This window comes from Hetaerina americana, unplaced genomic scaffold, assembly GCF_022747635.1.
Source record: "Hetaerina americana unplaced genomic scaffold, ioHetAmer1.1.p SCAF_10, whole genome shotgun sequence".
Taxonomy (NCBI): domain Eukaryota; kingdom Metazoa; phylum Arthropoda; class Insecta; order Odonata; family Calopterygidae; genus Hetaerina; species Hetaerina americana.
Window position 1 is genome coordinate 54,541,060 of NW_027286070.1, and position 14,658 is coordinate 54,555,717.

The 14,658-nt window shown below is 35.0% G+C and overlaps 1 protein-coding gene across 3 annotated transcripts; it reads right to left on the reverse strand.

Annotated features, from left to right (window-relative positions):
* Window positions 1-2,180: 2,180 nt before the first annotated feature.
* On the reverse strand, window positions 2,181-12,052 carry Uba4 (Ubiquitin-like activating enzyme 4). 3 transcript variants are annotated; one of them, XM_071598670.1, is made up of 9 exons: window positions 11,670-12,052; window positions 11,293-11,596; window positions 9,321-9,402; window positions 9,154-9,246; window positions 7,348-7,468; window positions 6,213-6,541; window positions 5,523-5,797; window positions 4,958-5,183; window positions 2,181-2,997 (listed from the first exon to the last, which is right to left on the reverse strand). In XM_071598670.1, the coding sequence occupies exons 2-9, from the start codon at window positions 11,437-11,439 to the stop codon at window positions 2,849-2,851; spliced, it is 1,422 nt and encodes a 473-aa protein (XP_071454771.1). In that variant the 5' UTR covers window positions 11,440-11,596; window positions 11,670-12,052; the 3' UTR covers window positions 2,181-2,848. The 3 variants fall into 3 exon arrangements, with proteins under 3 accessions (XP_071454771.1, XP_071454772.1, XP_071454773.1); XM_071598671.1 differs by having other exon boundaries at window positions 11,293-11,608; XM_071598672.1 differs by having other exon boundaries at window positions 11,425-11,596; window positions 11,670-12,051.
* Between the last annotated feature and the right edge of the window lie 2,606 nt (window positions 12,053-14,658).

Consider the following 14,658-nt stretch of genomic DNA (forward strand, 5'->3'; position numbering starts at 1 on the left):
CCACACGCATCAAAATTACGATTCGTTTTTGCCATTCTTGTTAAAGCCAATCTTACCGCTAGAGGAACCAGCTTCGCCAATTCTTAGGTCACACGGGGCAGTGGCATTTCTGATTGGTCGGTCATGGAAATGCAGGCGAATTCAAATTTGGGATTGAACTGTCATTATGCATTTGCGCTCAGATAACTTGTTCTATAATGAATATCTTTCTCATGAAATTTCGTTTTAAAACTTTAGAAAATTTTTATCTGTAGCCAAACTGACTACATGGCTATAATGTCAAATACAATGATATTCTAATTGGTAGTACATTTATACCTGTAGATTCCAACTTTTGTGCAATTAATGATACTCGTGGGGGAATCGTTTTAAGTAATATATATTAAGAAATAACCGAGATTTGTGGATAAAATTTATTATTTATACATTTGTTTATCTTTATCTGCATTTTATTGAAAATTGCAGCTAATAATGTAGTTTTTGTTTGGTTTAAGAAAGCCATTAATTCAAGTAAAGCTAAATTAAAGATTGAAGTAGGTAGAGGCTCGTAGGGTAATTAAGTTCCTTCATTTTAAAGTTTACAGTGCCAGGAAAACCCAAGATGAAATGGTGGCTGTTTATGAAAATGACAGCCTGTCACATGGCACAGTTATGGAGTCAACATGTCCCTCTCAAATACCCAAGAAATGGAAGACCTTCCCTCATGAATGATGCTGCCACAATGAAGAAAGTGGAGGACTTAATCCTATTGGAGCTCACGGCTGAACAAATTACATGATTCTCTGGAAAAATGGCATAGTATGATTACGAAAGGCATTCGTCTTCTTACCGACAATTCATCTCCTCACTAACATTGTGGTGCAACAGCAATCAAAGCAATGTAGTTATTTTGAAATTTTGCCATATCCACCCAGTTTTCCCTGATATCACCCCATGTTACTTTCTTATATCCATAAGTCATAATGGGGTTGGAGGTTATAAACAAAATTGGCATTATTTAAGAGGTGGAACAATGGTTTTCAACGCAATCTGATGAGTTCTACAATGACGACCTTCGAAAGGTCAACAAACACTGGGAGAAATGTAAGACTCTGGATGGTGATTTTGTAAATAAGTCTTAAGAATAACAAATGAAATAAAGTTTCTATCCTGATTATCTTTTAAATAATTAATGTTTATGATACCCCTCATATTCCAAGAAACTGCGGGAGATACCCCAATGGTAACTTTTGGCGGAGTCATCTGCTGAAATGCATTACAATGAAACCATTTCAGAGTTTAAAAATTATTTACCTTGACCAGGATTTGAACCTGGATCCTCGATGTCTGGCTGAGTGCTGTGGCACAACACCCTTGACTACGAATGCTTGTGACATTATATATACAGTATTTCGTCACAACCTCTTGTTCATTTAAAGCCCCAAAAATTTTGAAGTGCAATAGGATGCCTTGATAACTTAACTGGCTATAGCACTCAGCAGGACATCCGGGGATCTGAGTTCGAATCCCGGTCGGGGCTAATGAATTTTTACATCCCTCATACGGTTAACCTCGGTTAATGGGGACAATAAACTTTATTAAGTAAAAACTACCTAAATACATACACAAGGAATCAGTTATTAAGAACCCTCTAATGTTTATTGTCCATAAGGCCCTACCTACTCTGGTCACAACCAATTAAATAATGTGTATTTGTGATAAATTAAGAATATTTAATTCCAGAGGATATGGGCTTCCCCACTTCATATTTTTCATCAATTACTTGCAAAATGTTAATCCCCCTCCCTTCTTATTTTTGTACCCACACATTACCATCTTCATCTTTTGTAGGCAGTCCATCTTCATGATTTGGTTTCATCATTGATTTACGACTGAAAGGGGTTATGATTACATTCGACAAAAAAGAAATATAGATGATTTTAGGTTACTTATTTGAATTCAAATCTAAAACTTGCAACATTCTTAAACTTCCAACAAAGGGATCAACTACAACTTTACCTCTTGGCAAAATTTAGGCCCTTCTTCCTACCTTACATAGAAGATATTTTGGGCTCAGCAATGTGGAAATTCTTCATGACTAGGACAAAAAATTATGAGTATTCCAGTGTTTTTGATTTTTTCTTTGCAATCTCTTTATCTTCACTTTTCTTGGATTTTCATCACAACAATGGACATGCACAAAGAATCCAAAACAATATTTATTTTGTATAAAGTACATAAATGCCCAGGAGAATCATATTCTTACTAATATATTTGATTCATCACTAATCCCAAAGAAATGGGAATCAGATGATATAACAAATTACCCAAAAGTATAAAGAATACAACAAGAACTACAGCATTCAAACATGAATTGAAAAGTTATCTACAATGTAACATGTTCTGCTCAGTTGGTGAATATCTCAACAAGATTCCTATTCATTGAGTTCATTCTTTTGGCTGATAGGAATACTGTTTGTCTACTTTATATTAATGCTCCATAATTTTTAATGAATATTTGTGCGAATGTTACATTTAATGTTCATGTGTGTTCGTGGTAAATTTCATGAAATTGTTAGTACCATATTTTGTATCTCAATTTTACCTGTATAATATTTTACTAATTTTTGACATGCCCTATGTCATGTACATACACCATCCACCTGTTATTTGGAATATGATCTTAGGGGCAAATAAAATGTATTATAATTATTAATATTGCTGAAGATGTGAAAGGTTCATTAGGTTTGTAACTAGAGAACATACACTAGTGAGAAAGAAATTATAAGTGAATATGTCACAGCAGTATACATGTATTATTCAGTTAATAATATATAAAAACAAAATCTTAAATGTGAAACCAGCTTCCTCAATAATGTGGAAAGGTCGGATCAATTTCTTCAGACCATTCATGGAGGCCACCTTTAATGTCTTTGATGATCCATTCCTCCCCTAGAAGCTCTCTGAATTTTATTACAGCCCTCTGGGAGTCATTTCCTCGTCTGCATAACACATAAACTTGAGAGATAATATAGAAAACAAGGGAAATAGAAAATGAATTTATTCCTCAATTGTATTAGAATAACTTGGCATAAAATGATTACCGCATAGGCACTGAATGAATTACATTAAATCATAATATTTCACACAAACTATTGCATGCCTCAAGGAAGCTAGTATGGCTTTAGGACTATGGCCACATACACACTAATGGTTATTATGGCTGGGATGACCAAACTGTATCCCCCAAATCCCAACAGCATAACACCAGTGCCTGATATAAGATGATACCAGTGATTTACTAGTTACTCAATGAATGCATTAACTAACGAATCAGCCAGATAAGCAATGAAAACTGACGTTAAGGCATCCAAAATAGTTCCAATAATCCTAAATTTTTAGCTAAAATTCACTAATTGTATCACTTTATTTAAAAATAGTCTTGCAAATTTGACAATAGATATTTATGAAACAGAAACATAAATACACAAAAAGGAGTATTCCCATACTTCACTATGTCTACAAGAGGATCTGCTATGCAAAAGGATTTCATTGATCTAAATATTCCTTAATCACAACACAATATTTAAGCAAGGAATTTTGTTGCCAATGAAGTCGGATTCACATTGACTTCTCCTTATTTTGATCCCAATTAATTTGAAATACAATATCATGCTACATAATTGCCGGCATGTTGGTCAGAAGATGTGTGAAAGAAAATGAAATATTTGAACAACGTTCAGAGATTACTCTCTGACTTTAAAGCTTTTACATTTTATCAGGAGTCATTGTTTGGGGCCTAGAGCTCCAAAGATATTTTGCTCAAAACATCTAGTATTTTAGTGAGGATCTTATTTCCTTAGTTCTTTTTTGGACCACAGTATACCCACAAAGACCCAAAAGGAAATGGTATCAGCTTTTCATATATGAATCAAAAATCCCTCTAAAAGAATTTCAGTTATGTAAAGAACATGGGTAAGAGATGAGACATTTACAGAACTTGTATCAAGGACCTTTAAGTGTTTTTCAAGATATTTTCAATAAAATAAAACTTTTTGCATAAGAGTCCTTGACACCATAATGAAGACTAAAAGCAAACTGCACATGCAGAGAATAGTTAGTGACAGTCCAGAGATGGATGTGACTCTCATAAGAGTTTAATAATAATATAATAAAGTGAGGAAAACAAACAATAATTTTTACGTGTGTTAGCTCAATGTAGAAAACTTTTTCCTACTGTTTCAAAAGACTATAAAGTTAATAATTCACCTGCTTCTTTCATTTTTTTCATTGTAATAATACATATGCGTTTTTACCAGCGAATGCTTCATTACCCTGGGAAGATAGGTTACATGAACTTCAATTGGAGTTGCAGTTAAAAATAGCCTTGGTGTGATTGTCTCCTGAAGTCCAACAAAACTAATTCTTGGCCAAACACTACCATTATGAATTCAGTGGCTCACACACATTCTTATAGGTTGGATTAGGGATTTTAGGGTACCCTGAAGACTAATTCAACAACTATTCATATAATGTCAATAAAATTTACAAGCTCTAGGTGGGATTTCAGCCATCCAATAATTTTCGTAGAGATAAAGCAAATGTGGAAGTCAAAGTTGTCACTAAAACTACGACAGACTACCTGATAATGAAAGCGAAAAGAAACTTGCTTTTTGATAACTTTTCCTTGCTTTTGTTGGTTATATATTCAGAGTAAAAACCAGATTTTACTGTAGAAATGTGAAAAAAAAGATTTAAGGACACCTTGACACACAACATGTCAGCAACATGATTGAGGGATTAATACAATATAGATTGGAAAGTCCCATACCAGTCAAAAATCCAAAAGGATATACACATAGCCAATAAAATTTAAAGAAAAGCATAAAGGGGATAGGAGAATTAGTACTGAATAGAGAAGAATGGATGACTATAGACAATGAATCTTGAGATTGAAAGATAAATGATGCAACATTACCTGGAAGAGTTTTAGTTTTTGAGGACGAAACTGATTTCTCAACCACTTCAGGAATCCTAGTAAGTTGACTCATTGGCAAATTTACTGCAGATGGCAAGCGACACATTTTAAACTCATCTTCACTTCTCACATCTATGAGAAGGTGATCTGTTTCTTTTTTCATGATGCTATTATATTTATGAACAGTAATTCTGTCATCTTCAGTGAGCAGTTTTACTGATTGTGCCTGTAACACCAAAAAGTTAGATAAAAATACAGCATAAAATGAGTCAGTGAACAGCACCTACACTTAATTCAGCACCATTAATCAAAAGCCAAAATGCAAAATGATTTCCCATAACTACTAGCCAAATTGTATATGTATCCCAATACATTGTAGGACCATGCAGTAAGTACATAAGTATAAACATTCTAGCAGAGTAGAAGTTTTGTTGAGTGAAAAGTATAAGCTTAAGCATCCGTTCACAGGATATGTAATAAAAGATGTGGTTGACCAAATACCCACAAAATATTTTAATCTTTTAATGGTGCAATAAAATGAAAAAGTTGCCACCAAATAACAAACCTCATTATGAACACCAACACCACATAAGTTTTCATAATCCATGTCTCCTAGAGAGGTGATAGTTGGATTGACACCACAGAGGGGACACTCAGGATTTGCAGCACGTAAACTCACAGATCGGAATGAGCAAGTTGATGCATCAAATAAAAGTAGTTTTCTTGCCAGTGATGAGTCACTGGAAAAGCATCTATTTTTCTCGCCTTCTTCACCTGTATATTTTTTTATCAATATTTTGATCACTTCCAAGGCCTGTAGGACTCCTATCAATCCTGGAACTGTTTACATTTTTTTAGATAAGTACCCAGCATAAAATATATGGGAAGCATATTACTTGCTTGTGAACATAGTGAGTGAACCCCACTAGGCAAGATTGAAAACATTGATATGAATACCTTTATGTAGCAAGAAAGCTGAAAAAATATGTTCATATGTGATATTGTGTAGACTACAGGAAAAAAATCAATCAAATGAGATTCAGACAATTAAAGAAGAGACTTAAATAGTGAAAAAATTCATTAAAACTGTAAAAATTGAATATGTACAAGATTTCCTGTCCAAGAAGAGGAGGATTTGAAAGGAAATTTCTAAAACCCAACCATATGGAGGCCCAACTTACAGACATATAGTAAGTAATCTACCTCTTTAGCTAGATGCAAAGCAATTGCATTGCAAGACATTAAAAATACATACCAACACCTAGCACACCACTGTCACTACAATTTGAAATTGCTTCTACTGGAGGAGGAGTGGGGAAAAGGCATCGGTAGCAGGGTGGCTGGGGTGCATCATCACTAGCACCCCTTGCACCCCCATATACTGTGAGCTGACCCTCCATCTTCAAGGCACTGCCTGAAACTAGTGGCTTCTTCCTAGCCAACCAGCATGCATCATTGAGTAGGTAACGAGTGGGAACATTGTCTGTTGCATCCACGACAACATCATATGGTTCCATTATCTTGAAAATGTTACTTGGGTCTAGTAACACATTATGTCTTGCAATTTCCAAATTCATATTGAGCCTGGATGAAGAAAAAGTCTAATTTACTATTTTTCAGTCAAAACTTCCAAACTTGCTTAATTTATTTGAAGAAACATTTGTTTTCGAAGGGGGACACTACTGTTTACACTAAGAACAAAATCATCGTTGGAATGTTAACAGATATACAAGTCTTGAAGTCACCTGAACAGGTTTGACTACTTTCTGACTTCTATTTTATTTTGACAATCTGTATGCAGGTAAGAGGTTTTTTATGGGTACCATACGAACCAAAAACATAAAATCAAAGGTTGGCTTGGTAGGTAATGGTAGAGTTCACCTAATGCTAAGCCCGATGGTATGTGAAATTCACACTTCAGGGTAGGGGGGTCAGAGCCTTTCCCTGCACTGGTTATGGTTTCCAAAGACCTGGTACCCAAAAAATCATATAGCTTGGGTGGAGCTGCAGGTGCCCATAGAGGCTTGCCCGGGAATCGAACCTAGGTCCTTCGGCCCTCGACAGATATGAATAGTGCAGTAGGCTATCATTAATTAGTAAATGTTTTATCTTTTGTCATCAAAATGAAAATTGTATGAACGCAGTAGTCCAAATCACATTTTTTTATGCCACTTCATATATAATATTTTCCCTAGCTTCACATTAATATAACAGTGTGAATAGCAGTATAACATGTGTGAATAGCAATTTTATACATAATAAGAGTATAAAAGGCTTTTGTTTCAGATAAACTAAGAACCTGCAAAACCAAAGATATTTTAGCTCTCACACATATGAATAGAATCTTAGAGGCCATTTGCAAATTACACCCACATTAGGTATCAACTTACCTCTGCAAGGCTTCAGCAGCAGAATCTACCTTTGGGACTCCTACTGTTACTTCAGTGTGTAATACTTGTCTATGTAAGTTGCTTGTTTCCACATCATCATAATCAACCAACCCTAAATGCCCTAGAATACAAAGAACTCATGTCACATACCTCCTATTTCCTTTTAAGTTTAGATCAGCTATGTGGTCAAGATAGGATTACAGGTAGTCAGTAAAATTTGGAGAAAAACCTTGGATTATTATTATTAGACCAGACTTAATTAAAGGCAACAAAGGCAGCTGACTGCCCTAATTCTGTGCATGGATACTACTTTAGAGTACTATCCATGCAGGACACTAGCAAAGTTCAGGATGCATTGGAATATCCCACATAATTGGATTTAGAATTTCGGCCTTCAGTGTGGGAAGCCAACATGCACGTGAATTCCCCAGTCTAACTCCAATCTCCATATAAATACATGCACATTGGGGAAGGCAAATACATGTACAGAAATGTCATCATTCAGCCTGAATCCGCATTTCATGTTCAAAATGTTAAGTTCAACCCTCAGAGGTGAGCAGGCTATTTTGATTGTCATTTAATGAATTGACATACAAATGATAGGCTTAGCATTGAAATAAAAACAGAGCTTCTGTCCCAAATTAAAACAATTGAGCACTCCATCATGTCACCAATAAAAATCAGGCCCATAGACTATGGCTACAAGAACAAAACATGACTGAGAAGACTTTAGGTAAAAAATAAATATCTGCTGGTGATGTGAATAAGCTTGGAATTCTTGAGTCAAATGTTTCCCAGAGATGACAGAAGAAGAAGAAATAAAAAGGAGACTGGTGGGCAAATATGAGAAAAGACCCTTTGCAAATGGAACTAATGACTGGATCACAGTTGAGGTATTAATAGATGCAGTTAGCACTAATTACTTGAGAACTACAATCACACACAATTTCCTAAGAATCTGTAGGGTGGGAATGTTAATTTTGAATACTAATATTTTTAGCATCCAAGGACTTTATCATATAGGGGCGGCAATACTGGGTATGGCTGATGTGTGGGAGCTAGGTCAATTTGCATAGGAAAATATCACCACGAAAGCTGCCTCCATTTTCTTTTAAGGTTGAAGTGTTGCTTATATTACTGACATGACAAAAGATTTCTCGGTCGCTTGTGTTTCAAATTTAGTGCCATAGTCCAGAGATACACAATAAAAGAAAAAATAAGAATGGGAGATTTTTTCTAGGTTTTGATACTTCAGGGAGCTAACTTGTGGGGCTAGGATATGATTTGTTCTTTACCCTAAGAATTTCACTTCCTTTGTTTCAAAATACCACATGACCCTTTTATTAAACTGCTTTACTACTAGATTAATACTTCGTTTGACCAAAAGTAGATAATTAAAATCTACTATATATGCTTCAAATGCAAAGAAACCTCGCTTGTCTGGGCTGAAAGGATAAAAGGATGTTATTGCTGTTTTCAGCAGATGTAAATGGGTATTCACCTACACTGAGCGCTCTAATAATCTTAATTTGTTCATAAGAGCACACTGTATGAATAAATATCACTAAAAAAATCGAGACATAGAGGATATTTTATTGGTTGATTAAATATTTTACAATGGACAAATGCACCATTAATATCCTCATAACTTAATCCAAATGAATAATCCACCCATTTACAACAAATCAACAAGGTTTCCCACCATTGCTTCACGATTAATTTTGCTTTAACTTGACCATATCTCTTGAAATTTTGATAAACCAAAATTATAAGTTCCAAATAATCTCAAGAAAAATAGATCCTCACCAACTCCTGCTGCAGCTAGATAGAGAGCAACAGGACAGCCAATTCCACCACAGCCAACTATCAACACAGATGAATTTTTAAGTGCAGATTGCCCTGAAAAGGGGAATAAACATGGGTTCAAAAAATATTTGACAGCAAAAGTTAAACAGTATCAAAAAACCAAATACCTTTCATCCCAATTTCAGGTAGAATCATTTGTCTACAGTATCTTTCCACATCATTTTTTTCGACGTCTTTGGTGACCTCATACTGAAAGACAATGGTAGTTTGTGAGAAGGCAAACCCAGTACTGTGAAATATAGTAAAATATGCCCAAACAATTTATATTGCATGAAAACAGTATATTAAGACATTGGAATTCATTTCATAGACATGGTGAAATTAATTTTTTATTTTGAAACTGATCAGATATAATTTTTTATTTTGAAACTGATCAGATATAATTTTTTATAAAAGCATAAACTGTAAGAATGATTATGCATACCACGTATGAGGGTGGTATGGCAATCAGTAGTGATCACTGCAGAAATTTATGGCCATTCCACATGGTACTAAAGTGACTTAATGAACACCATAACCTTATGCCAAGCTGGTCATCAAATAAGAGTGATGCACAGAAGATCCAACATTAAGTAAAGGAGTACATTATAAGCTGGCATTTCTTCACTCTTGACTTTAAATGTTTCTATTGAAAATACAGATGGACTAAAATCAAGGATGGGTGTTTTAGGTGAGTGTTTATTTCTTAGGTCCAATGAATGTTTTAAATAGGATAAAAACCTCCATTATTTTATCCAATCAATTGGAACATCACCATTAGGAAGGAAAGATGGGACATGTTGGTCCAGGGGTAGAGTATTGGACTAGTCATAACAGAGATGAAGACTACCACAATTTTCCACTAATTAATGTAGCAGTCTTCATCTTAGTTATTATGGAACAGATCCACCACATCACTCCTGAATCTGTAATCTATATTGACCTGCTGACCAAAGAGCCCAGGTTCGATTCCCAGGCATGCCTTAGGGCACCCTCAGCTTCACCCGAACTGTGATTTTATGGGTACCAGAACTGCCAGGGAAACCATAAGCAGCACAGGAAAAGATGTCCCCCTACCCTGATGCGTGAATTTCATATGATGTTAAGCTTGGTATTGGGTGAACTCTACCATGATCTATTAAACTGACCTTCAGGTTGCTGTGTTAATTAAATGAAGGACACAATGTATATTTCCAATGTTCTTTATTTTCATACTACTAGTATCAACGCTTAGGCATCATCATCAGGTACAAATGCTGTGCTAATGTTTTTTATGGAAGGAAAGGATAGGAGGAGGAGTTGATGCTGAAATGAGTCAGTGCAGAAGTCCCTAGAGAAAAATACCATGCGAAGTATTGCCTTATTCCCTGAAACAGGGCAGTGTATGGTGGAAAAGTGCTAATTAATGGGAATATTTCATTTAGATAATTGAATGCCGAATCTCTTTCCTAAATCATACACCTACCGCAAGCTCATCATATCCAGTAGAGTTGGCATAATGAGCGTCCACTATTAATACATTCAACCGAAACCTGTATGAACTACATTTTTGCAGGAAATATGCTAATGCAGTAGTATTCACTTTAATTCAAATACTACAACGAAGATCCCTGATAAGAGACCGGTTAACACTGCCTTTTACTAAAGAAACTGTTCTCCTTGGAAGATCTCACATATGTTTTGGTTTTCAATGTGATTGTACATGGCCGTTTTAGACAACAAATGAATAATGCCCAACCAACGTAAAGAAGATGTGTGGTCAACACAGGGTTGATATCGACTCATTCCCGAACGAGACTTTCATTTTCTTGCATATATTTTAGTTAAATTCATATTAGCTATAACTTACGGATTTCAAGAAATATTTTTACGTAAACGTGACCGTCAAACCTGTTATACTGATGATTAAACAACTTGTAGCGCTTTTTTCCCAGTGTACATTACGATTATAGGTGCAAGCACCAAAATGCAATTACAACTGAGAGGAGATTCGAAACGGAGATGTGCTTACCTATATACATTGCCATGGTACACAGGTCTCCTTTAATTATATAAATTCAAACAATTACCATCATGAAATGAAATCGTAGAAAAACTTACAAAATAATAATGTAACCGTAGGAGTTCGTTTTCTTTCTGTTTAAGTCTTCTCCTCATACAATAAACTTCATATTCTTTTGCTTCAACTTGTTTATATACATCGTACGTCTCCTCCATTTGTGAATCACTTACACTGTGCTTATCCATAATAAAAATATTCCAGGTTTTCAGTTTTTGTTACGGTAGTAAATACCATAAAGGAGTACACGGTTCTTCTGTAACTTAGGTGGACGCCTATTTATTTACCATCACCCAGGCAACCAGGCACTGATGGCAACGCAGTTTTTTCTCACCGAATAGAAATCTGAAAAAGATTCTAAAATTTCATAAAAATGCTGAAAATTATAACAACTACGGATTTAACTAATCACACAGACCTGTTATATAAGTAACATGAAATGATCGCAATCAAAGTGGTACTTTGACACCGTGCGAATTGTCGTTGCGAAATGAAAGGAGGCGAATAATTCACTATGCTGATAGGCATAAAAGAAAAATCGGGACAGGACACGAGGCCTTTTTCTGTATTTCACAGTGAAAAGGGTTGACACGGGGATAGCGACCAAAGATTGACGTGACCACGTTAGAGAGAAGGGTGAATAATTCTTGGTATCAATAAAAATAAAAGTTTGAATAAGTCCAAATTTCTAAAGAATGGGCAGTAACACGTCAATAGATAACACTGACAATATCAATTACGTTCCCACAGTTTGAACTTCATTTAAATAACCAGAAAATCCGCTGTCCGCTGCTCATATTAGATCAAGTGACATACAAACGAAACGAACAGGCGCACGAATTGGTTAGTCATGGAGTAAAGCATGAGCACCATAGATCAATCAGAAATTGGTACAATTGTCGTCGATTATTACTGCGTCACTTGTGAAGTCCATTTGTACGAAAGGTTGAATTTAATATGTTTTCATAATCCGAAATTTTTCTCGGCATAAGTAGGCGAAGAGTGTTCGGTGGTTTTCTTCCATGGTTGTTTTTTTGTTAATTAATGGTTTGGGAACTCTCCTCCTAATTTTTCAATCAAATTGCCTTTATCGTTGCATATCTCGAATGCAAATGTATACATTTTGTTCTATTATATCCTCAGTAGGCAGGTCATTTTGTCTATCTACTTACCAAGCGTTTTCAACCTGCCTATTTTTCTTAGGTTTGGTAACTTCATCAATAATAAATAATTTTCCCATAAAACTTCACCTGCGTAATTAATATGTGTCTTCTCCTGACCAGAGAAAATATTTTTCACTCCTTAATTGTGAGATTGAAAGAAGTACACACTTATTAGTGAACCAAGCCTTGATTGTAGTCCTTCATACATAATTAATTAATTTTACATAATTAATTGATTTCATACATAATATCAATTAATTTTTTTCATCGTGAGCGTTTTAAGTAACAGGAAAAGATGCCGCCCTCCAATTTACTCCATTGCTTCCTATAGCATCTTCGGTGCTTGAACCATATTTGATCACTATGATGACATTATGTATTTGAAATCAAATTGGTCTTCCGGTGTTGCAATGTCTACATATATGGATACATTCTAATCAGAATTTTTTTGTAGTGAGCACCATTATCCTTATCCAAATGGATGATGGCCATAGATGCTGACCTTATTGCATTTTAATATTCAGTAGAATCCACGTTTTGAGGGATAGATGAGTTCCTTAATGCCTTTGCTTTTCATGTTATGAGACTGATTGTCATGTAGAAACTCCTTTACTGTTCTTTCCTTTGTTCTTTGAAAAACCTTCAATGCATGCTCATTTAAGAGTTACTTCTAAATTAAATTAACATTCAAATGAATGAAACAAAACTACAAAATTTGCCACTTGCCTATGCTCAACTTTGGGACATAACTAGTTTAGTAGCCATTTTCCACTTGTAAATATGCTGCAAATCAGTTTGTAGCTAATGTACAAGGTTTTTCCTACCCAGTCTTTTGAATATCGTGTGGTATTTGCTGAGTTCCTGAAGTCACCTTTCCCATATTTACTTCTCTATGACATCAAATTCTTTCATCAATGTGCTGTTTTCCTCCTCATTTAGAATTGATCCATTCACATTCAGTCTAAAGTTTCGTCAGAGTGTAAATGCATAAAACTCCTAATCCTTAATCTGTTGAATTGACTTGTATCTTGTCAAAATTCAGTTAATAATCATGTGATTGTCCTAATGTACATAGGAAGTGCACTGGTTACCACTTCAAGCACAGAATTACTTGAGAGTTGATTGATGCAGTTGTAGTTTTTGAGGTTTCCTGCTCATAGAGCATAAAGTGGTATAATAAAATAAACAGGTATAACATGAACATCATTCCTTTGCAAATGGTTCAAAAGTTTCAATTTTTTTACAAGTCAATGTCTAAAACTAAAAACGATTCTGAAGGGTTTATACCTTCCATGAGAAGAACCTGAGGAGAATCAGAGAATCTGTGCTGGTGACTTTCATTAAAGTCACATTTAATCCACATTGGGAGAGGAGCCCTTGCTTCACCATCCATAATGTGCTTCAAATCCTCCTTCCTCATATTGGATGGGTCATTACAATTGTTAATGTGGATGTTAATAACTTTCACTAATACAAATGGCTCAGATTAACTCCTTGCCTGAATTGGAGGATTGATTGAAACCATAAAACCTCTCCAGTTGCATATGTCTTCTGAGGGTGGCCTTATATATTTAAACAAAATTCATGAAGGATGGCAACATAAGCTCTTATTTCACATGCCATTGGCAGTCATGTTTTAATTACACAGTGGTAAAGATTTAATGAATTTCCTCATTTTCTTTTCTGCTGTAACATCTGGAGAGTTTCTTTTTTAGGCAGATTTCAACCACCAAATTAAAGCAATGTATATCTCCTAATAAATTGCTTTGAACATCGTAAATGAATTGCAATATGAATGTGGAGATGATGAAAAGATGCATTACACCTACCCATCATAGACAAAAGTCAATGGCTGAACAAAGGCATCGATCACCTGCAGCAAAAGGGTTGCAATTTAAAGAAGGAGAATGAATTTTGTACAGTGTTTAATTTTTATCCAAATATTTTTGATAGTTTTTGCATCCAATTAGATATATTAGTCCCTTACTTTTTATCGAATTAACCAGGGGCTAAACGCCCATGATTTACATAATGTCTATGCTGCATATGAGATGGATTCTCATTTATACAATGCCCTGATACTAATTTTCCAGGCATGTTAAATTTCGAAAAATTCATTTTCAAGTCTCAGCCAATTCAAGTTGAAGAGAATTCTACATGTTACATATTTTAATGGTTTCAAGTTTACAGAGTACCATTACATACTTTGAAATGCAGAGGGATGGATAAAATGAAAACGATATT

Coding starts and splice junctions, on each gene's coding strand:
- Uba4 (XM_071598670.1), bottom strand. CDS start 11,439: ATGGATAAGCACAGTGTAAGTGATTCACAAATGGAGGAGACGTACGAT. Junction 5,184..5,522: donor GTGTTGGTGTTCATAATGAG/GTTTGTTATTTG, acceptor TTGGTGTTACAG/GCACAATCAGTAAAACTGCT. Junction 2,998..4,957: donor AAAAACTAAAACTCTTCCAG/GTAATGTTGCAT, acceptor TTATCTCTCAAG/TTTATGTGTTATGCAGACGA.